Source organism: Apteryx rowi, unplaced genomic scaffold (genome assembly GCF_003343035.1).
Source record: "Apteryx rowi isolate R43461 unplaced genomic scaffold, aptRow1 scaffold_82, whole genome shotgun sequence".
NCBI classification, from domain to species: Eukaryota; Metazoa; Chordata; class Aves; order Apterygiformes; family Apterygidae; genus Apteryx; species Apteryx rowi.
The window spans coordinates 38,616-63,361 of NW_020451116.1; the positions used below are offsets into that span (position 1 = coordinate 38,616).

The following is a 24,746-nucleotide window of genomic DNA, read 5'->3' on the forward strand; positions in this document are numbered from 1 at the left end:
GAAAATACAGGGCAAGAGGGTTGTTCTGGTTTCCATTACAATAATTCTGGAAGTTGCAGCAATAAATATATGACACCTGACACTTACAAACTGTTGGGGTTTTTTTGTTGTTGTTGTTTTTGGTTGACATTAAGTACTTATGTGTTCTGAGGCAGTAAAACAGAAGTATTCATTATAAAGGACAATAATAATATTTTTCTTGAAATGAAAAATAAGTGTGGTCTTTGTTATAAGCTAAGTAAAACATTGTATTAACTACTACTTTTTTTTTTTTTAAGTAGCAGTAAGAGAAGCAAAAACACAAGTAGTATAGGAAATCTTGCTATGGCAGTTACAATGTTGATATTTAAACAGGAACTCTATCCAGTTTCTGACTTTCCCCTCCCACTGTTTGTTGGGACATAGGTACAAGTATTTATACTGTACAGCTATAATAAGAGCTCTTGAAACCTCTTAGGCTTTTGAGCCACTGGTGGAGCACAGAAATACTTTTGAGACCTGCTGGTGCTTGACCAGATTACCTCTGGAGTTTTTCATTGCCCTTTGACGTACAAAATTGTGTAAGAGGAAAATATGTAGAAATCTGTCTGTGAGAAAGGAACAAAAATTGGGACCCTGTGTACTTCTTTTTYTGCCATGAGTAAGTTGCATTAAAATTGGCAGAGTTTGTTTTTATAAAAACGCTGACACGACTTAAACACTGAATCATTTCCCTTAGTTTGTTTTCTTTTTTTTTTTTTTTCATTCAACATTCCCAACCCCAAAAGAGATGTAACTAGCCACAAGATTCTTCTAACTTCTATTATTATTTAATCACAGCCTTCTGGTCTGTAGAAATGTTCTTTCATTCTTGTACAGGACAGGTATAAATTGGGATAATAAAAATTTGTGGACAACCTCGTAGTATGCATTTGTCTATTGTGTTTAAACTTGCTGCTTCTTTTCAGCAATGTGCTATTTCTGTCTTTTCAGTAATTTCATTTTGAAATACTAGGTTCCTGCAGTTCTAAGACTGGAACAAATTCAGGACTAATARATATTGATTAAATTCCCTTCCAAAAATTAACTGTAATTAATAACCAATGTATTTATTCAGGTCTAGTCACCTTTTTTAATCTTAGAACTGCCCTTTCACTTACAAATTATGAAATGCTTACTGTGGTTTCCAAAATGTTTAGACATGCCTGAATTCTAGGGAAATTCGAGAAATAGTTGTTGCTTATTCATACTAGACTGTTTTGGAAGACTTCAGTACTTCCTGAGGGGAGTCAGCCCTGAATATTTATGCTAAAGGCAGAATTGTGACTCTGTTTGAAGTTCGTAGGAGCTCAGTCGCAGGGCAACCAGGATTTCCTCCAGCGGTGTTTAGTCTAAACTGAACTTCTCACTTTGCAGATTCCAGTTTTTCCTCACCAACTAGAATATTTCCCTTTTCTGCTTAATGGCATCTCTTTTAGTAGAGGRCTTTTTTAACATAATGAAACAACATTCAAAAAGTTGCAAGTAACATTTGAAGTAGTTTGTAAATAAATATGTTTTCTTCTAATTGTGCTGTTTATATAGTAAATTGGGTCACTAGCAAGGTTGGTAACAGAAGGGGAAGAACAATAAACACTGTTATCCATATACTTTGGTATTAAATCTTTACAGTGTTTTGAGCTTTGTGCTATTAAAGCCTTTGCTAGTGAAGATAATAATTCTGATGCCTATTTCTTTAGATTTTAAGTTACACTTAGAAATGCTAGTTGTGTGTGCAAATGGTGGATCAGGTGATTCTGTATGTCAAAAACTTAAATGCAGAGAAGATAAAGGCATTTCCTCCCCTGCGAATGGTCACTTCCAGAGATATGAACCTCTTCTCCCCCTGCCCCCCTGTTGCTCTTAATTTAGTCACAAAAGCTTATGCTTATTTAAAAGCTATTTTCATAAAAAAATTTGAATATCTGCCACTTGTTCCGTATGTTTTCTTAAATTCATGAAAAATTATGAAAACAGGGCTGTCCCTTGTGTTCCAGCAGCTGTGCTCCGATTTCAAACTTTGCTCGGTGGACCTGGCTGCTGGACAAGAAYGAAGGGTTGCATTTTATAGGCTGTCTCTGAAGCTTTCAACTGAGCGTATCAAAGTCAGATTACACTGAAAGAACACCTTTCACCTGTGGCATAAAATACAATGTTGGTGCTTGTATGAGCAGTCATGTCAGTKATTTGTTTTCTACAGCAAACCTGACCTGTATCATTTCTGTAAACAACTAGCACGTACCAGTAATAAGGAAAATATTACCACCTCATGCGTGAGGTCTCTGATGTGTACACCGTAACACAGCCTTGCAAATGATAAATGAACTCTGGTCTAGAGAGTTGCCATTTCAAAMTTGATGAAAGCAGCTCACTCACTTGAGGAAAATCCTTTGGAAATACCGAAAACACAGCTATCTGAGACAGAAACTACAGCTGCTAATTTTTAAGCTTGTAGTCATGCCTGACGCACATTGATTGCTAGTGCTGGGAACACACATTTCCTACATCAAGAACTGGAAGCTCTGCTGTTTCCAAAATGGAGAGATAAGCTTCCAGATATTTCAGTTAAATTGCACAATTAGGACAAATGATAAACTTTGTATGTCAATATAAAACATATGTTTTGAATTTTCTAGTGTTAGAACATAGCTTTATTTTGATAGAGTGAAATTTTCAATATGTAAGCTACATTTATTTGTGAGGAAAGAGGGAGTTTACTAACAGCGTAACTGTTGTACTTTAGCAGTAATATATACTTGGCTTGCCTTGAAGATATCCTTGATGGTGCATCGGTATGAACATTACCTCTGTCATTCTCTTTCTCTCAAAGACTAATTAAACTTGAAAAAGACACTGAAGGCATAAGATGTAATTTGAATAGCTAAGTTTGGCTTATAACCAAATGGCATTGGTATCTTGGWATCTAGGTATTTTTGCAAGTTCAGTATATCAGTCTGTTGTGYATTATATTTTAAAACGCATTAAATATTTTATGTGGCATGTGTTTGGGATGGTCCTGTTACTGAYGAGTATCAAAATCTTATACAGTCATGTGCAAGTGCCAATAAAACATTATTATGCCTCTTATTTGTTTAATATTTTAAGAGAAAATTGTTATAACAATATTTCTTAAGGGAGGTATGGCAGGGTTTCTGCCTGTAAAAACTGGCACCTTGATTGGCATCTTAGCCTCATGGGGGAAAGCTAATAAAATCTAACTAGTGTAAACATCTATTAAAAGCCTTCTGTATGTTAAACCATGTAGTCTGAATTATGCAGTAGACTTCTTAAAGTGATATCCCTACAGATACCTATAGGAATCTGGTTTTTCACTCTTGGAACCAGTGAAGCCTGGCTGGCTATATATCCTTGTTTTTGTTTGGAAATTCTCCTCTTACTTCAATATCCAAACTCTGCTTCATGTTCCTTCTGACTGCTCTTCTGGACAGAGCAGGCTGTGGATAATCCTGAGTTAATGTTCCTGCTGGTAATCATCCATCAGGAATGATACAGGTCTTGTTTTTTCTGCCGTGAGACAGAAGAATGGACTGTAAGGATTCTCAAGGTCCCCCTTTTTTTTAATGTTTTTAAAATAAGCTTCTGTGCATAGCTGTATTCAGAACATGTTTAAATGGAAGTGAACAAGTTACGCAATTTTCCCATCAAAATTAAACTGCTTTTGTGTAGCTTCATCGTTATTTGTGCACTGTCATTTGCAAGCTTAGTCTTTTTGAATAATATCATTGCTCTCCTCCTGTATGGGTAGCATGTGCCACCAGTGTCTGAACTGACAGGCTGTTCTTCAGGAGCATCATGCTAGAATTCCAAAAAATATTGGAAGTAATGCTTTCCTGCATAACTTCTTTTCTGCAGGGCAAAAAAATAGCCAATCCCTAATGCTTTCTTTGTTTTTATATTTTAATATAGATCTAATTGAGATTGACTAAAACTCAGTCATCACTGTCAGATATCTTGTAAGTATATATATATATRTRTRTRTRTGTGTTTGTTTTTATATGAAAATGTTCAAAGGAAAAATTCAAGTGTCTTTTTGCTTGTAACTTAGCAAGTTTCTCCAGCTGATTTAAGATTTCCCACTGATTTTCATTAAAATAGAAGCCTTTTGAGGTACCACAACTGTGTACAAATTAGTTATCTGTTTAGAAACACTTTTTGAAGTAGTTCTAAGTAATCTGAAACTTCAGAATGGAAGAAATCAAACCTTAACTTTTGCTTATATGAACTTTAACATAAATGGCTGCATGCGTACAAAGTGTGTTTGTACATGCATTTATTTCAAGCATTAAATGTGATTTCAATAGTAGGGTGCCAGTTTCAGACTGAGATCAGTACTTTTAGTAGCAAAATAACAAAACCAACACTCCTGCCCATTCAGATACTTTTATCAATATTTTATTATTTCAGGCAGTGTCTTGAACATTCTCAAGATGTTTCTTAGCATGTCAGATAGTTGTTCCAATAAACTGTAAAAGTTTTTTTAAGTTAGTGTTCAACACTGAGTTAAGGGTTGTTGCTAAGTCAGCCTGAAGATCATGTCATTATTTAAACTTACGTGTTTCGTGCATGCAGAAAGGATTGTTAGACAACATCAGTAGAATGTGATTTTTTTTGGATACAGTTCTCTTCACACGTCGTCTCGCAATCCATCCTGCATCTTAGTTCACTTTTAAAGACTCAGTATTGACAATCAGTAATAAAATGTGAATCGAATATTGTGAAATACTGTTTAAATCATGCCAGTACTGATATAGTTCATCGTTGTGTTATTTGCATCATACCTGTTCTTAGATGACAACACAAGCAGKTCCCAATCATTGTAGATATGGTGAAACACAGAGGGGAGTCCTTGCCCCAAAGACTTCAGTTTGACTCACTGTTGCACAGATGTAGTAGCAGTTGTAATAAACAGTGGAARAGAGCAGTGGAAAGATGAAATAATGGCAATTGGTGTATATTAAGAGACACTATTCAAAATTAGTAAGCAGATCAAAGTGTGAAGGTACGACTGTCCCAGCTCTTTGTATCGCAGTAAATAGCTCAGTCCTCTCCTCCCTTTCAGAATTAGTCAGTTCTTGTTTCTTAGCAAGCAGCTGATTACCCGTGGGGCTACTTTGAAAAACTGCTACTCGGCCAAAATAAAAGACATAGTTCCGTCTCACTATTAAATTGTTTGCATAGTCCAACAAGTCTGCTTTTTACCCAAGTCGTGGTTGATGGTATGCTTTTTGTTGGAAAGTGAGGAGCAGTGGGAGTTCTCGCTTTGGTGTTTATTTTAACACATATCATGTCTAATCATGGTTATGCACTGTAGTTTTTAACTAGTCTTAGCACTACGGCTGGCTTTTGTTTTACATATCAGCTCAACTGCTTCTTTTGGAGCACTGAAATAACTGGAATGAAACTATCATACAAGATTTGTAATATAAATCAGTGACCTACACTTTAGAAAACTGGAGCTTAGGGAAATAAAATTATATTATCTCTTATGCTGACATTTAACTGTTTGTTGAGCAGTACTCTGATGATGAAAAGGTTGACTAAAGCAGAATAAGCATATCAAATTTGAAAAGAATGCAGAATTCACTTTTTATAAAGAGGAATACATAGAATAYCCTTTTTTCTGAACAAGTCTGAGCTTAGTTTAGTACATGACACTACCACTATGTAATTTTATTCCACAGATGTAATTAAAAATATAGCATGTTCATCATSTTATCCTAAGTATCTGCAAATCTCTCGCTCTTACATTACCCTAAATGATGTTGATATTGGCTACGCATGACTGCAGATGTTGGAATTCTTATCAAAAAAGCAAACACCTATAATAGATTTCTTGTTGTAATGTTAGCAGCAGCTGTCTTGTTTAACCTGAAATGTTAATTGTAACCTCCCTCACCTGGGGTGGCAAATATGTTAATAAAGGTACATTTTGAGGTGTGCCCACATTCTTTTAATTTTTGATGGGGCCTGGAAAATTCCCCCATTTTCATCCATTCTGTTTATCAGATTCTGTCCGTGAAAGATTGGGCTTTGCTACCGTCTAGTCGACGTTATTGCCCGACGCGTTTGAGGTGCTCTGTTGCTAATGCACCGTAGCCTCTTATTCTTCCTGTTGCGTGCGCTGTGTGGGATGGGTTTGCACGCGGCCCCGACGCGGCTTGGATGTGCCAGCGCAGACTAGTGCTAGACCGGGGGGCTACCCGCAGGYGCGGTTTGTTCCGACGCCTTTGGTTTTTCTCCCGCTTGCCTTCAGTCTTTATTCAGGCCAGTTGCTCTCAACAAGGAATGATTTCTGACATGCAGAGAAAATCTTGCCAAATTTGGCTTTACTTTAAATTGGATTAAACTGGTTAGATTGGATTCCATTTTTCCATATCTGGAGTCCTGAAATGCGTATATAGGAGTACCTTTGGGGGGAAGGGAGGAGGGAAATCTTTGTAATACCTTTCTAAGAGTCTGACACTCATAGCTGAAAAGACCAGTTATAGATTAAAAATTCAGTTGCTGTGGTGAAGTTGTTAAAGGAATTTTGGAATATTATATAGTTTTTAGATTATAACATGCAGATTTTTGAGGAGCCTGTATCAAGACACAATCTGAATGAAGTTAATATAACGTTCTGAAAGTCAGTAAAGAAACCTACTCTATCTTTCCATCGTAATACAAGTATTTAGGTTGAAAAAAAACCCTGCTGACCTTTGCCYGTAATTACGCAATTGTAGCATTACTCAAGTAGCTTAAACACAATATTATGATGTGAAGGACAGACTTCACCTCAACAGCCCTGAACTATTCAAACAGAGATAATGTGGAAAAGACTCTGAAAAGTAAATATTTGTTGATGCAACAAACAAGTATGGAAAGGATTCTTTAATCTTCAAAACAATACGCTGCTATATCACGCAGCCTCTCAAACCAGTTACTTCAGTCTCCTTTGTCTTGATGCATTTGAGGTGAAATCTTAAAGAACTGAAACTAATGGACTGATTRTAATATTACTAATTTAACTCTTTTTTTTTTTTTCTTTTTTCTGCTCTCTGCTTGGCTCTGGTCTTCACCCACAGGTGTCCACTGTCGGCTCTCAAAGGTTACTAAAATTTTAGCTGCTGCTTTGAAACAAAGCTGCCTAAGCTTCACTTGCTGTTGCTCTTTCCCACACCATACTGCCCTGCTGCTTCACTCTTGCCTTCTTCAGAGCTCGCGCCCTCAGAACACAATAAGAGACTTTTTTTTTTAATATTCACAATGAAACTTAGGCTAGAAGTATGTGCCATTCTCTTGCTGCCTGTGTACTTGTTAATATCTGTGTACAGTATGCTTGTATTTATTCCATGGTATTTTCTTACCAATGCTAAGAAGAAAAAGGCTATGGCCAAACGTTTAAAAGCTAAACCCGTCTCGGACAAACCTGGAAGCCCCTACCGGTCTGTCGCTCACCTTGAGTCACTAGCAAACATAAACATTCCTGGAGCAGACACTCTGGACAAGCTGTTTGACCATGCTTTAGCAAAGTTTGGGAAAAAGGACTGCCTTGGGACCAGAGAAGTACTGAGTGAAGAAAATGAAATGCAACCAAATGGAAAAGTGTTTAAAAAGGTAAAATTTATAAGTTTGTACTTAATTCTGATTTGGTTTTGAGTTGCTTTGTATCTTAGCTCAACAGTGGTGGACTCATGGGGGGGGGGCCTTCCTTAATCTTTTCTTCATTTTATGATATCAGAAAAATCCATTTTATAGTGCTTCAAGAATAACACACTACAGTGTGTGCTATTTACTTCAAGAGAAATRAAAACTAAGGTTTTTGTTGTTGTGTGGGTTTCTTTTTTTTTCTTTTAATGAATTGCAGTGTGTGTGTGCTTGTGGTGTTTTGCACCAACTCACATTACCAGCAGCTTCCCGTCATCACAAATTCCCCCCCCCCCCCAGTTAATTTTAGGAACTTACAAATGGTTATCCTACGAAGAAGTAAATCAGAAAGTGAATCACTTGGGGAGCGGACTGGCTGCACTGGGACTGACCCCAAAGAGCACTGTCGCTATATTCTGTGAGACCCGAGCAGAATGGATGATTGCAGCGCTAGCCTGCTTCAAGTACAACTTTCCTCGTGAGTGGTGAACTTGTTTACATTTAATATATTTTAGAAATATTTCTCAGCACTGGCTTAGCTCTCAAGTATTTTGAATGTGCCAATCCTGTCATTGATGGTATAAGAATTTAATGAACTTACTCTGCAGAGAGTCTGATTTTTTTTTTTTTTCTTTTTGAAGGTTCCTTTTTTTTGGATAGTATTTTGGGTATTAGAATGGACAGGAAAGTAAATTAGTATTCAGTGGTCATTAAAACACTCTGAAGATGTCAGTAGTTGCATTTTCCCCCAAACTGTGGAATGTGTTTATAGTATTTTCTGTCTGTATCATGATTTATACATCTGAAACATGAAGTAGTTTTTGGAAAGGAGAAGAATGATAGAATAATCAAAAATCATTTGCTAGCTTGAGGGTTTTCTTGTGACCTTTAAGGTCCTCACATTCATTACAATATGACTTTTTTTTTTTTAAGCAGTCAAAATCTCATATCTGACTTAATGCATGCTAACTTCTTGGTGTAGTGGTGAAGGGTCACTATGTACTTACATGCCATCTTCATGTACAACACACTGCCYGTGACACTATTTTTGTTGCCTTCTTACATTTTTGTTTGCAATAGGCTGACCTTTCTTTTTCTTTCAGTATTAGTAGTAGCTGACTGTGTGAGGAGATGGTAATTCAATAGAGTATGCAGAGGGGCTGCTGAAGGGCAATAACATAAAAGCCGACATTGCTATTCAAATAGGACGAGGTGGTTAATTGGATCTTCATCCTCATGCTTTGAGGGGAAGAAAATATCAGCTATATTGCATTACTCTCTTTTTGGCCCTCCACGTGATCCCCATTTCACAGCAATATGAATTTCCTTTAATGTTCATTTGGAGGTTAGAGTTTGGGATAGCAGTACGATACTAAAGGAAGCTATTTTTTCCAACACAGATGATAGGAAAGGGTGAACTTCTCAGTGCCTGCAAGACACTTACAGCATCACTGTAGCTGATCAGGGTTAAAAATAATCTAGCACCATGAAGAACAGTCTGATACCTTAGTCTGATTCTCTGCCTTGCCCCCATCAGTAATTGCACTGGAATGAGCAAAGCAGCTGACACAGGGCTGCCTAAGCTGGCACTGCTGCTGGAAGAGCTGCTTGTGAAAGTACCTAGCCATAGCCAGTGCCTGGTGCCCTGCGGTGGCCAGAGCATCGTCTCCTCTCCCCCAGAGTTCTGGCTGCAAAGAACTCGGAGGAAGAACCCAGATGTTCTCAGTTGCTTATTGTGCAACTGCTTGGGGCATTTTTGTTGGGTTTCGGTGGATTTTTTTTGCTGGTGGTGTTCTGATGACTGTTCTTCTTCCATACAACTGTCCTCCTCATTCCAGAGGTCTCTTGGGGGATAAAATTCTGATGTAGAAAAATGAAAAGCAGTTTTATTTTCTAATTAGAAGACTTCTATAAAGCCCATTTTCTGTTTTTGTTTTATTTCCCACAAATTGCTTTCCAATGAGCTAAAGCAAAACCCYTTGCATTTAGTATTACTTTACTTTGATTTTAACTTTTCTTTGTTGTTCTCCCCCTTTTAATGTAACAGTTGTTACTTTATACGCCACCCTGGGTGAAGAGGCAGTAACCTATGGTCTCAATGAATGTGGGGCATCATATCTGATCACTAGTGTAGAACTTCTTGAGAGCAAACTTAAGGTAAGGTAACTTTAACTTTAGGTAACTTTGGCACCAGCTTCACCTGTTCCCAAACAACCCAATAATATTACAGTGCAGTCAGTGCTAAAAGTTCCCTTTCTATTCCTTAGACTGCACTGCCAGAAGTCTCCTGTCTTAAACATATCATTTATGTGGATAAGAAGACTATCAATAAATCAGAATACCCTGAAAACATGGAGATTCACAGTATGCAAACAGTAGAAGAGCTGGGAGCCAAACCAGAAAACTGTAAGTGAATCATTTCTTGGAGAACTAATCAAGCAATATAYGGTGAAATCAGAGCTAGGTTAAAATGGTTCGGTAGGAGAGAAAAAGCATGCAGGTCTCTATGGTTTCCTTTAAATAAATGGAAAACTAGAAATGTTTGTTTAATCCCTATTTACTGGCCTGTACTTTTGTTCAGGTTTCAGGTATTTCAAAATAAAACCTTATTTTTAACTCATAAAACATGATCAGAACAACTGAACTCTAAGAATCTGCCTTTATTTTAGGAAGTAAAGTAGAATCTGGTGTAGTGTTCCATTTCTCTGCTGCTTTTACCTTTTCTTCCTCTTAGTTTTACTATTTGTCCTAAGGAAAAAAGGGAAAGCACTTGGGTTGTTTGTTTGTCTGCTTGTAAAAAAGTTTTCTTATCCAGCCTGTGTCTAGAAAGCCTCTTGGACTAGAGGAATAACCATTACATATTCCCTTGCTACATGAGGCAGCCAGGAGTGATTGTAGGGGGGGAAAGTTCCTTTAAGGAAGGAACAACCAACCTTGGACACCCCCACCCCCCCCCCAGCTTAGCCAGATTGTCTCMCTCCTGAAAAAGAAGAGCTAACCTGGTAAACGCGGGGAGGTGCATATTCATTGCAACTACTTATCTTTGACCAGCTTAAAGAGTTGATACAACCCAGCAGCTAACTTGAAGGTTGTATTGAAACTCCCCACTGTGCTTCCTTTCAGACACTTCTGCTGCCTTGCTAGCTGCGGAAGGCATGAAAGCCAACGATTTTCATCCTAAGAGTAGACAGAATAACTGTCAAAGGATTAAAATAAAAATCAGAAATAAACTGTTATAAGTTTACTGCTTTTCCACTATTTAGCAGCTTAATCAGAGAAGGTTCAATGGGGGGGGGGGGGGGAAGGGAAGCCTTTTCAGCCCTGTAACCCAGGCCTTGGAATGACCAGTGATGGAAAAGCTAACTTGCAGCTTCTTGCTTTTTTAAAACCCCGTTGTTTCCCTCCAATAGTGCGTTTCTCCCCTTCACTACCTTTCACAGGTTTGCTGTATCTTCACCAGGCTTTTTCTAGGAAACTTTTAGTCAGCTGTAAAACATAATGGCGAAAGTATCATCCAGATTACGTGTTGTCTTGCATAAGTGTCTCAGTATGTATTCCTTAGGAAACCTACTGCGTTCCCTCACTCCCTCTTAAAAAACATGCCACTATTCTCCTCATCGCTGACTTCTGCATCCACCACTGACCACTCAGCATATTGTGCTTGCCCTTGCTGAAGCACCTGTTCCACACTGGTTGATTACAGAAACAACAATTTAGAAAGTACATAAATATTAATATGATCTTTCTCTTGCATTTTGTAGTAAGCGTTCTGCCAAGCAGACCTGATCCTACAGACTTGGCTTTAGTAATGTATACCAGTGGCTCTACTGGGAGACCTAAAGGAGTGATGATGATGCATAAAAACTTGATAGCTGGAATGACAGGACAGTGTGAGAGAATACCTGGGCTGGGGTAAGAAACACTTAGTTGTCACATATATGGAGATATATTGTCATTGCATTCATGAAGGATGTAATAGCTGAAATAAGCTATGTTTAAGTCCTTTTGCAGTGGGTTATAAAAACAGTTCTGAACTGATGCTGCAAGTTTCTATTAACTGACAGGTCTAAGTTTCTTCCTGAGAAATCTCTATTTCCTGGAATCAGCCTCTGTACTTTATTGACCAGTTCTCTTCCTATTTTAGAAGGAGATACTACTATGACTGTTTAGGATTGTTTTAAAATAGAAAACTATTTCAGTCTTAACTTGGTAACTGGGATAAAATCTCCCACAAGGAAAAGAAGTGGCAGTTAAGCACTAGGGAAACTCAGTTTCCGAGAAAACAAAGCAAAGCCAGGAATTCACACGTGCCGATTTCAGTAACAGCATTTTGCCCATTTAGTTTATGGACTACAGTTTATGATCATACCCTTCTTGGATGCAGAAGAATAAACTCCACTTGTGATTTAAGTCTTTCAAAAAGTAATAACTAAGTACACCAAGTTCTTGAACAGTATTTTTAATCCACTTATGCATCACTGTTAATCAGCTAATCCTTTCCTTTACTAGGCCCAAGGATACTTACATTGGTTATTTACCTCTGGCCCATGTATTAGAATTAACAGCAGAAATTTCTTGCATTACTTACGGCTGCAGGATTGGATATTCCTCTCCACTCACGCTATCAGATCAGGTAAGGGAAAACTAAACACACTTAAGCATTCCTAGTCCTGGTGAAACTACAGCAGCAGATCATACCATATAACACTTTATTAAAATCTTTGCATTTATGATACTTAAGAAATCTAAAAGAAAACCTAATAAACACTATAGTATTATCCAATGGAACATCAGGATATAGAACGGCTATTAATAGACTAACTGAACGCAAGACTGCTTGAAGTGAGTAAGGTTTTAGACTCATGTTATCAGTTCTTTATCTAGTTACTATAGATCATCTATTTAGTTCTTTGCATTTTTTGGTTTAACAATTATGATAAAGCAAATTAAGCTGTAATAGAACGTTTCTGTATGTTTTGCTGGTATAAAGATTACATCAGACAAACTGCTGGAGGAAAATGGGGGAGAAAGCAAGTACTGCAGGGGGAAATAAGAGAAAAAGATATACAAAGTGGAATTGCTTTATCAGGTTGGGCTTGTAAAACATCTGATATTTTGGTTGAAATTGGTTTTTAATCAGTACTTTTCCCATTGCAATGAAAAAAAATTATTAGGCAGGAAATGCTTTTGGGGGGGCACGGGAGGAGATTTACACAAATTACATGGTAGTTCATCTCATTTTTAGTTGTCTTCTGAAGAGCTGCTTGGCTTTTGGCTTCGTAAGTTTACACTTTTTTCTTTATTACAGTCAAGTAAGATTAAGAAGGGAAGCAAAGGAGACTGTACTGTACTAAAGCCCACACTGATGGCAGCTGTGCCTGTAAGTACAGGAAAGCTGATAATAAGTTTTGCAGAATGGTGCTTTCTATCTTGTTCATGCTAGCAAAAACCATTTACTAATATTTTTTCTTTGCTTGCTTAAGAAACTGCCACTTTAATAGGCAGGCAAGAAAGTGGAATACAGAAATTTCAGTTATTGCTGCTTAAGGCAGAGTACTGATGCTGCAGACATAAGCACAAGAATATACATATACTAAAACCAAGACTCATCCAAAACTGTAAATGTTAACTAATAAACGACATTTTACTAGACTATTGATGCAACAATAGGATACAGAAAGCCTTGGGCATTCACCATCTGAAAGTTCTTTTTGCGCAGGAGGAAGTAGGGCAGCTTTGGTTGACACGGACACTTTAGGCGTATGAGCATCTGGCCGAGTTGGGGAATTTAGCTAGTTAAGCTGAGCTGCTCTTAGTTGTTGGGGTGCCTACTCTCAGCTGCCTCATCGCAAGGTAAAACTTAGCCCAAGTCTCTCTACTGTTCTTAGCCACTTAAATTTATTTCCTGCGGAAAATAACTTCAAATCAACTGCATGCTAGACTGCTAGTAGAAATGGTAAGTTTTAAATATGGCGTAATCTCTTCGCAAAAGGAATACGTTTTGGTATGTGCAAAAAAAAAAAAAAAATCCATGCAGACAACTTCATATGAATTAACCACAAAATGTGAACAGTGATAATGCTGAAGCACCTTGAAAAAACTCCCCAAACGTCTTGACTCTACAGACATATCACAGAGAAGCTAATAGAGGAAAAAAATATTTGAAACAGGTGGTCTGTTTTTAACTGATAGCAGAGAGGACCTAGAGTTCAACAATCTACAGCAGAAAAGAGAGAGAGGAAAAAAAAAAACACTTCAGAAAGCCCTAGCATGAGCAACACTCTTATCTAACATAACTTTGAAAGACCAATTTAGATTTCCTGTATGCAATACCAGGCTATATAGCCTGGTTATTATACAGGAAAAAGATCTGCATGTCATCAGTGAAAATATAACTATCTAACAACAGCCTAAAATACAAGCCAGCTGAAAATGTATGAGAAGTAAGACCTGTAGGCAGAGGTAACTTCCTATATTAGTCTAATAAATAAAACTGGCATAGTAAGTATTTTTCTCCCTAGAAGTACTGTCCTGCTTTTACCTTCAGATCATATCGCTACTATTATTAGAACGTATAAGGAATGAAATAGAAAATAATTATAATAGAATCCAAAGACACAAATATTTCTAAATATTTCATTCTAACAGAAGTTTGTAATAGATGTTAATGGTTCCTTCTAGCCTTTAATTCTGAATACTTTGTTGTATCACTAGTCCTTCCAAAAAGCTAAAATTAATCCTGCTTTGCCTTCAAGAATTTGTCTTTTAGAAACATCTTATATTCTGTAGCTAAACTGGGCTGAAAGTAGTATACAGTTTCTTTTTAAAGTTCTAGTTTGTGTAAATCCAGATCATGAAGACTTGAGGGAATATTCAAAAAAACTAATTAGAGCAGTTTCTATTAAGACTTTAATTTTTTGATCTCTTTGATATTTCAAAATAAATAATTTTCATGGCTTTGTTTTCAACTGAGGTACAATCATTTGATTCTTATTACAAAGCATGCAATTGTTACAGAGCACAATGGTATGAAATAAAATAATTAATATCCATTAAATACTTTACCAGTCTGAAAGTTGAAGGATTGGCTCCTTTAAGTTCTATATCATTTAGTGTTTATAAGCTTATTCTTTTAATTGAGATGAATATTGTGTTCTCTTACATCTTGTCTATGACAGAATTGTGCTTTTTTGTCAGGTAACTAGAATTACTGCAACCATGTTGCTTTGAAAGTTGAAAGACTTCTCTTGGAAAAGGAAGTGGTGAAATGAAATCTCTTAGTTCGTTCCCTTGTGCTTGCCACTTGCCATGGATAAAGCACAGCATCAGGACTCCTAAGTGTAACTGATCCTGCGTGGCATATACCAACCTTTTGCAAAGAGATTTAGATAAATCTGAATTCAAGATTTTTGTAAATCAGCTTATCATATTTTAAGTACAGGTTAAAGTGGTCTTGATAATGTAAGCAATATATCAACACCGCAAGCTTTATTACACTCTAGCCTGTTACCCAAAATTTGTAGCTGTAGTTGATGAAGAATTCTATGTGATAGAGATTCTATGTGGTAATTTTCCTTGCCCTTTTCAACATTTTGTAGGAAATAATGGACAGAATTTATAAAAATGTCATGAGTAAAGTTCAAGAGATGAACTATATTCAGAGAACCCTGTTCAAGATAGGCTATGACTACAAATTGGAACAAATCAAAAGGGGATATGATGCACCTCTTTGTAATGTGTAAGTATAATTCACAGTCCAAATGTACTTTTCATCGTGGTTTAAGACAGTCTAAGAGAATCATCTAAGCTATCTGACATCAGGCAATTCTAATCCAACAAGCAAATATGATCTAATGACTAAACTGAAATAATCCAAGCTCTTACTGGAAACAGGGAGTATATATTTAACAGTAAGAGTGACTAATCTTCAGAGCAGCAGATGACTAGTTATTTTTCATTGGATTGCTTTTTTAGTAATCAAAATTGGATTGTTTCTTTAGGTAAGTTATAGGAATTCTGCTATCTTCAAGTGTTACACAAGATGTACATTTTTGACTTTCCCTGCTGTCCATTAGTATCTGTGAATGATTAAGTTATTTTTAAGGTGTTCTAGATAAGAAGGAAGAGGAAGGTTTCTCTCCAAATGAGCTGAATGATAAACACGTTTTTCCTTCTTTCAAGAATATTGTTTAAAAAAGTAAAGGCATTACTAGGAGGGAATATCCGTATGATGCTTTCTGGAGGAGCACCACTCTCGCCTCAGACACAAAGATTCATGAACATCTGTTTCTGCTGTCCTGTTGGCCAAGGCTATGGATTAACAGAAACATGTGGAGCTGGAACAATTACAGAAGGTAGTTAAAATGTTTCTAGAAATACATACCTTAAAAAATTTTACTTTTTTTTTAAGGTAAAGTCAGAATAGTTGTACTTCCCAAGTGCAGTAAAGTAACTTGAAATAAGCTGCCRTCCTATTTTATGGTTTGAGTTTCTATTTCAAACGACAAAATCTCTTTATTCTTCCTTGTTCTTCTCTCCCCAAGTTGCTGATTACAGCACTGGCAGAGTTGGAGCGCCTCTTATTTGTTGTGAAATTAAATTGAGAGACTGGCAAGAAGGTGAGAACAYTAAATTTTTTGACCTCACGGTAATTAATTTACTACTGCTTAGCTGGGTGTGGTACATGAAGTAATTTTGTTATCTTTTGTAATAGTCATTAATTTGTGTGTGCACAAATTTTAAGCAAAAGTTTCAAAACATTTTCTTGGCAGCAAAATACAAGTTTTAAAAATAACTATGTTTTGTTTTAGGGGGCTATACTAATAGAGACAAGCCTAATCCTAGAGGAGAAATTATAATTGGTGGGCCTAATGTCTCAATGGGATATTTTAAAAATGAAGAGAAGACCTCAGAAGATTTCTCCATTGATGAGAATGGCCAGAGATGGTTTTCTACTGGAGATATAGGGGAATTTCATCCAGATGGGTGTCTGCAGATCATAGGTTGGCCTCACTTTTTGCTATTTCAGTCTATTACAAGATCTTGACAAAGCATAATAAGCATGTTTTTAACCCTGTTGGCTTTGCCAGGGCTAATGTACTTTGTTACCTGCTTGCAGAAGCACAGTGTAAAAAATGTTCCCAAAAATTCTCATGGCTACAGGGAAATTTTGGAAATTATACTGTTTCCTGTGACATTATCACTATGTAAATTTAGCACATGGGATTTGAAAAATAAACATAAGATCATTTTTCAGCATTAACTACATAGCTTAAGAGTCAGAACTCCCATCACTTTCATACAAGTTGTGTGACAAGAAGTGTAGTGCAATACAAACTTAGAGATCTTTATATAAAGTTTTCAGAATATATACATGCTCATAGCTGCTTTATAATTTGGGTAAGATGCTGTAATTTATTTTTTTTAAAGACTCTTGCACAGCATTGCACAAAGTACATGACATGTAGTGGCTTTACAAATGAGTCTGCAGAAATGCAAAAGTCTGAATGCAGCAAGCCTTTTTTTGTTGTTGTCGTTACTTTTGACTCCTAGATCGTAAAAAAGACTTGGTAAAGCTACAAGCAGGAGAGTATGTATCTCTGGGCAAAGTAGAGGCAGCACTGAAGAACTGTCCATTGATTGACAATATCTGTGCTTATGCTAAAAGGTAAGAGTGGTATTAGTTTAGACACTCAGTTTAGGGTACATCTGAAATATAGGTTCTGACCCCATTTTCCAATGATATACTACAGCTATCCATGGTTTCCAGTGAACAACCCCCCCACCTGAGCATGAGTTAAAAATAACATCTTTGAAGTAGCAGAGGCTCCTAGATTCCCCAAAACATGAAGAATGGAGAAATGGCTTAAACTTTCCTGTGCATCTCCCTTATCCTAATTCACTCCTGTTCCATTCCCCTCCCAAACGGGTATAATTACATTAAGCATGTATTTTGGCCTTCTGTCAGAATACTAGAGAAAGGTTAGTCTGGGCACTTTCCACCTGATCCAAAGCTCTCCCATGAGTTTTGGAAATTCCTCTCTTCCTTCCTCCCCCTCACTTATACACCCTATATGTGGAGGGAAACTGAAAAGAACTAGCTAGATACTGGATGCAGCAGGGAACCTWAATTATGCTGTAACCTCACAAGTACACCTAAATACAACACTGACCAAATCCAATCACCTAAAACAACTTAGAGCACCTTTGATAAATCACTGACTGCGAAGACCTAGTGTACAAGAAAGATTTGGGGGCGGTGGGGATAGCTACAGTTCTGAAAGGACTGTGGAACTGTGTATCTAACATCAAGCAAGCATTTTACTCTTTGAAATTGAAGCCTGTTTAGACTTTTTTTTTTTCCCCCTCCTTTTGGCATCTTGTGTTAGTGACCAGTCTTACGTGATCAGTTTTGTGGTTCCTAACCAGAAGAAGCTGATGGCATTGGCTGAGCAGAAAGGCATCACTGGAACCTGGGCAGATATTTGTAACAATCCTATAATGGAAGCTGAAATACTGAGAGAGATTAAAGAAGTTGCAAACAAGAGTAAGTAAAATGGCATGCAGTGCTAGCCAATTGCATGGTGATTAGCCAGCAAAAAAACTTCAGTTATCATCACTTTCTTCTCTCTGTTGCTTCTACTTGCCAAAACTTAGAATTTAATCAGAGACAAAGAGCATATCAAGTTTATGCCTATGATCCCATGAATTGATATGCTTTTTGGTAGTCTTAGCTATTTTATCCTTTTTTATTTTCTAAAAATTCTGAAGGTGTGTTTTTTTTTTTTTTTTAACTAACTTCTAGAGCCAGGTTGCTTGTATAGTGCAGTTAAAGTAAAATCCAGTGGGGCTGTCAGTTTGGAAGGAAAATTACAAGGCATTTACTGGTAAGAAAACTAGTTAAGCAGGAGGGATCAAAGCTCTCCTCCATGTAACTTTGTGTCCTACAGCTTTGAACAACAATGTAATATGTTTGTAATGGCTTAAACCCTGCTATTCTTTGCTGCAGTACTGAATGATTAAAAGCTTGCCTGATCAATCCTTCATGGGGCCAAAATCCTAACAAGCTATCTAGAGGAAAAACAAACAAACCAACTTGACACCTCATGYAATGAAGTAGTGAAATAGGACTTAAGTGCATGCTAAGCACTGTTGCCTCCCAAATTTTAGAGAGGAGAATCTGTCTTTTGAAACCGAGAAGACAGAAATAAAGGGCAATGTTAGGTGTTGCTTTAAAATGTGTGTGTGTGTGTACACACACACACACACACACACACACCACAACACTGTAGGTCTCTGACTTTGGTTTGAACACTTTAATCCATGGTATTCTACCATAAACCAGGCAAATTATCATCCATCTAGCTTTGTTTCTCCAAAATCTTTGATTATACATCTTTTTGTCTTCTAGTAGTAATCTATCATTTAGATATTACTAATTTTAATTTATGTGAAACTTGTTCCAAAAGTACTTTAAGCAGACTGTTCTGGATTTTTAGCAAAACATTATGTGACTTGATCACAAGCAGGCATATATCTCAATAAGACGAACCAGTAAATTACAGTACCAGTCTGAAGTTAGACAGAAGAGCTCCCCGGGCACACCGCAGCCCGAGATCCCGGCGCTCTGGCACTTGCTGCCCCCTGGAGGTTATGCTGCCACAAGCTGCCCTGGAAATTCAGTTCCAAGTGTGTGTATGTGGGTCCCATTACAGCCCTACGTGCAAGAGCTTATAGGGCTTTTTGCATAAGTCAGTCCCTCAAGTACTGCACACATGCAGCAGCTCACGCCCCTATCCACAATGTCTCTCCCCTGCTTCCCAAAGCTCTTACCGACCTCCTGCCCCGCTCACCCTACTGCCAGGGTGAGAGATAGGAGCAGCTTTAGTTGTAATAATAAGGCGGTGCAGGTGCCAAGCCACTGCTTCCAGCTGAAGGGAGAATAAGTAACTAATGTAACAAAACTACAGAGAAGCCCCTTCACTTCGAACTCTAAACAAACTCCTAGGAAAGAAAAATGCATGAAAGAATCTCTCAAGCACATACTAAGTGTCTTATTCCCCAAAATGAAGGTACTTGGTTATAACTTAGATACAAAACATCCAGCTAGTCTGAGTTAACCCAGTTATTATCCTTTTTCCTAAAATAAAGACACACCTCCAGCTTGTGAAAAAGCTTAGAGCTCTGAGTGTTGCAGCTAGGCTGGGTTGAGGTACGCGGCGTCCTTACTGTGGGGGAACACAGACACACAGCTGGGTACAGGGGCACGTCCTGTGTTTGTACACACGCTTGTACATGCATGCTGCCACAAACTGAGCCTGCTGTGAATTGCTGGAATGGCCTACCACACCGTGCCATGAGAAGTACACAGCTTAAATGGCTCCAACAAGCATCACATAATATTAGCAGGAACAAAGTTATTTTTATCCTCTTGTTCTTAAATCTTTTATCCCATTATTTTCAAATCTCTCAGTTCATGTAACCCTTATTACTAGCAACTTCCTGATAGATTTCAGCATATCCTCTTGTGACAGCAGTCTCAGACCTTCAGGCTATGAACTCATTTGTTGCAAGCTCCAGGCTTAGCACTGTCACATGCAATACAAACTGCAAGTACACTATGTTAACAGAACGCTTGCACACTAACCAGCACTGAGCACTGGTAAAAGCTTAAAGTTATATGCGTCCCTCCTGCAAACCACTTTCAGGTTACTTCATTAAGTAGGACAGCATATCACACAAGCTACAGAGTGCTTGCCTTAGATTTTCAGGTAGCACAAACGAGTGTTTCGATGTAATCATAGTCATGCTTTTGTTTCTTGTTGTCCCTGCAGTGAAATTAGAAAGGTTTGAAATTCCCATCAAAGTACGGTTAAGCCCTGAGCCATGGACCCCGGAAACTGGGTTAGTAACAGATGCTTTCAAGTTGAAAAGGAAAGAACTGAAAAACCATTACCTCAACGACATCGAAAGAATGTATGGAGGCAAATAAACTTGAGTTGTGTTGACTAGACAGTTGTGCAGAAGGTCTCATGACTCAATCTTGGATGTCCTTGTATGCTGTAGATATCACATGTTAAAGATAATATACAAAATGGATGTTTCTATAATCTCTAATGATGACAACAACAGAGGAGAAAAAAAAATTTTAGACTTCAAATTCCTAGTTGCTAGCAGAAAACATTGATGCTCTTTAGAGTTTCATGTGATCATCTCCAGTTTTGAGGTGGACATAATTATGTGAAGTAGTGTGACCAGGTCAATGTTGTTGTTATTGTTCCTCTAGCATATTCAGACTGCTTTCATTCCTCTAATTCCTACTAAAGTCTGGCATATACTTCAATCGGGAATATTAATGCAATTGTGGTGATGATTATATCACAGTAAGAAACTTCACCAGGGAGAAAAATATTTAAAGCTTACCACTCTGCATTAAAACAAAAACAAAACACCACACAAAAACATTAGTCAAGAATTTGTTAGAGGTCACTAATAATGCATTGCTTGAAAATAGATGGATTCTTCTGCACATCAATTAGTATCTTGACTATTTACAGTGCCTATTTTATTTCACTTACTGAAATAAAGGTGAACTGAAATGCTTTCTAAAAATAAGTTATTTGACACTTCATTCAAGATTGTTGAATCCTACTTCAACTTCCAATTCACCAAATACATTTTTACTTGTCACTATATTTTAATTCAAGCAGAACTCAACTAGGGCACGCAGCATAAAAGACAGCTAAGACTTGCATTGCTGCARGCAGTACTGATGTTAGAGGAATCATCAGCTGAATGCAGAGCTTGCATCCTGGCTGGGAAACAGCAGTGAAATTGAGGGACGGTTGCCTCTAAGCAGATTTGTAACTCAAAGGAGAACTTTGGGTTTGGGGGTTTTGGAGGAAAGGGGGAGTGTTTGGTTTTGTTTTTAAGGCACTGATCCTCCAGACCTCTACATATATAAGTAACCTGTATGTAAGTTACAGGGTCTAAGTTGACTATTCACAATATGGAAAAGTATTTCTGTTCACCTTTTAAATACTGTAACCAAAACAAGACAACCAGAAACCAATAGCAGTTTCTTCATTGTCTTGTTTTACTTACGAAAAAGTAATATCTGGCTGGAGATCTTTGTTTTAAGGAACTTGTAAAAAGGGACAAATCACTCTATATAGAAATTCATTGTAAAAAAAAAAAAAAAGTTCTTTTAATAACTGGAAGTTGTAGGTGTGCTGAAGTGGGAGGGTAGCAAATAATTTAATAATAGTTTATTACTTTGTGTGCAGTATCCTGTACTGTGTCTCTTTTGACTCGTTAGTATCTGAGCTCCTGCATCCCTGCTAGCTCTTTGCACTTGAACCATAAATGCTGTAAGAAGTGGAAGTTCTTGATACTGTTCTACTTTGCACTTTTCTTAATCATTTTATATATGTTGCTTACATTTTGTACAGGTGTGGCCCTCAAATGCTCTATATTATAAATTCCTTTTAAAGTATTTATAGATTTCTTCTATTCAGATTTGTGTTGTGTATATGATGGTTAAAAAGGAAAATTATTTGGTATTGTCACTGTACAGAAAGAAAAAGGTTTTGTAAGACACTTCTCTTAAACATACTAGCTTGCAATTTCAGGGCAAGTTTTTCCTTTATTGGGTGTATGTGTATTTTTCTTTTCTCCAGCTCAAACAGTTTTCAGCAAAAATAAATCATGGCTATAGACTGGTTAACCAAAGTGTCCCTTCTCCTTGGGACCAACTTCTTTTCGCTTTCCCATGCATCGCTTCTCTAGCCAGTCCAGAACGAACACTGCCAGCTGATCTTGCACAGACCCTGAGGGGAATGGGAAAGAGCAGATCTAGTGCTTAATGCTGACTGCTGCTAGTTGTGCATGGAATTACAACAGTCACTAAAAGAAACCAGGAAAAAGCTTTTCTAAAAAAATAGTTTTTTAAAGACACATACACTGGTTTATGAATACAGGAAATACTTCCCGTATAAATAGTAACTTTTCAGATGACTTTAGTCCTGGAGAAGGTTACCAAGCTTTCCACGTTTAAAATTTGTCACAGTTAAATAACCTTTAGATAGTCTGTTAGCATCATAAAAATCAAACAAATGTAAAAAAGTTATCTGCACTTCAGTCTTTGCAGGTTTATGGATTTTTTTTTTAAACCATTAATGTATTTATATGAAATGTATTTCACCTATACTCCAGTTACCCTCTGTGTCTTGGTTGACTGAGGATTGATATTTTCAAAATACATAGACACACAAAGTTAACATTTCAAAAACTGAATACAGTTGAATTGGTTCAACAAGTTTGTGTTCTGAAAAATCTTTATATTGCACAAGTTGTCTTCAGTTACTGTTCAGCACCTCACATTCTTTCCAAAATGGAGCATACCTTAACAAAAACAGTTATCAAAAGAAGGAGCAGTTAGTACATGCTACAAAGGGTGAAAACTAGGCTGATTCTAGACTTATCTTTCAGTGAACTAAATGGGGTAGTGCTGCAGAAGACACTTGATACCCATCAGCTTTTTAAGCATTTTTGGGAGAAGGGGGAAAAAAAAGGGGGGGGGAACAGGATTATACCAGGCTTGCTTCAGATCTAATATTATACTTGTAAATAATTCATTGCACTTCACTAGGAACTTTATCCTTATTTTTAATCAATTCTTTTGTGGCAGAACTTGTGGAAAAATAAGAAACAGATGATGTGTGAAAAAGTGATATTTGCCTGATATCGTCATGTCAGATGAAGTGACGGTACATGGATACAAAACCATTGCCTGATGGCTACAGATGATACCTATGCTTGGCTGAAAGGACATACAAAGCAAGAGCGAAGCCTGAGGGAACAGTGTGTTTACTAAATCTGAAGGTGCCAGAAAGCTCACAGTAGCTGCAAGTTCTTCTGAAAGCAAGTTCAGTATTCAAAGCTGTATTCACAAGTTTGAGAAACAGTCCAAAAAGAAACAAATTGCAGTTTGGGTGTGTCTGATAAAAGATTATATTTAGGCATTTAGGATATAAATACAAGATTCACTAGGCAACAGTTTTTGAGAGGAAAAAAAAGGGGGGGATTACAGTGTATTATAAAACTGAGCAGGAACCAGCAATGTCACACTGTGGAAGAAAAAAAGCAACAACCCCCCCCCCACACACACACACACAGCCAAGTTCACAGGCAAGAGTATATAGTATTGAAAGTAAGCCTACTCACTACTAGCAGCTCCTCAGCTGTAAGGCCAGATCCAGATTTAGGCCCTCTACTTCAGGAAATACTTTGGCTATCTAGAGAAAGCCAGAGTACAGTGACAGCAGTGCRGCTAGAAAGCATGATCTATGAAGACCATTAAAATAGTTGTTTAGGTAGCTTGGGAGAGGAAAGGAACATGGCAAGCTGTGATTAACCTTCAACAACCTATCATGCTACCCTAACACAAAGGTATAAAATAAATAAATAAAAGTGGCTCCAGTGGAGAAAGAGGAAGAAGAAAGCATAAATTATACTAAGTTACATTTATGATTAGATACTTTAAAAGAAACGTAGACCTTTTAAACAATTCCTTATTAAACACCAACTGTTGCTTAGCATCTCTGCTACTGAAAGTCTTCAGAGCCAGCAAAACAAATGCCTTTCAAGAACAGCTTCGAGACCTGGGGTGGGGTGGGGTGTATATATAACATATAACAGCAGAACATTACCGAGTGGCTTTCCAAGGGAAATTTTACTGTCTACATAGAGAAAGTAATGAATTATTCCCATAAGAGCTGGACAAGTGGAGTTTAAAAAAAAGCCAGTGCAATGTTAGTGTCCATTACAACATCACAGAGTTTTGAGCATAATAAAATGTTGTACTGGTGTGGAGAGCTGCCTTCCACATAGGCCAAAATACTGAGCTGCAGCTCACATCAGTCACTTTCTGGCTATATAGATAGGACACAAAGTTGGACCTGAGGATGCGAGCTGCCAATTTTCAGTCAAAAAAAAAAAAAACCCACAACACCCAAGAATGAGAGTTTCAAATAGATTTATTCTAACAACAGACAAAAAAAATCACAGAATCACAGAATCAC

At 37.3% G+C, this 24,746-nt stretch overlaps 1 protein-coding gene across 5 annotated transcripts in view; it reads left to right on the forward strand.

Annotated features, from left to right (window-relative positions):
* The window catches only part of ACSL4 (acyl-CoA synthetase long chain family member 4), a 41,465-nt gene extending 18,484 nt beyond the window's left edge, over positions 1-22,981 (forward strand). Inside the window, exons 3-18 of one of the 5 annotated variants that reach the window (XM_026089517.1) lie at positions 3,946-3,992; positions 7,104-7,126; positions 7,396-7,635; positions 7,966-8,143; positions 9,713-9,822; positions 9,933-10,071; positions 11,427-11,577; positions 12,175-12,298; positions 12,974-13,045; positions 15,264-15,403; positions 15,847-16,019; positions 16,209-16,283; positions 16,476-16,667; positions 17,218-17,332; positions 18,054-18,211; positions 20,499-22,981. In XM_026089517.1, the coding sequence (XP_025945302.1) occupies positions 7,408-7,635; positions 7,966-8,143; positions 9,713-9,822; positions 9,933-10,071; positions 11,427-11,577; positions 12,175-12,298; positions 12,974-13,045; positions 15,264-15,403; positions 15,847-16,019; positions 16,209-16,283; positions 16,476-16,667; positions 17,218-17,332; positions 18,054-18,211; positions 20,499-20,656 (2,013 nt within the window). In that variant the 5' untranslated portion in view covers positions 3,946-3,992; positions 7,104-7,126; positions 7,396-7,407 and the 3' untranslated portion in view covers positions 20,657-22,981. Of the gene's footprint in view, positions 1-3,945; positions 3,993-7,103; positions 7,636-7,965; positions 8,144-9,712; positions 9,823-9,932; positions 10,072-11,426; positions 11,578-12,174; positions 12,299-12,973; positions 13,046-15,263; positions 15,404-15,846; positions 16,020-16,208; positions 16,284-16,475; positions 16,668-17,217; positions 17,333-18,053; positions 18,212-18,469; positions 18,552-20,498 lie in introns of all 5 variants that reach the window. The other 4 variants (XM_026089514.1, XM_026089513.1, XM_026089515.1 and 1 more) reach the window with 4 other exon arrangements.
* The last annotated feature ends 1,765 nt before the right edge of the window (positions 22,982-24,746 follow it).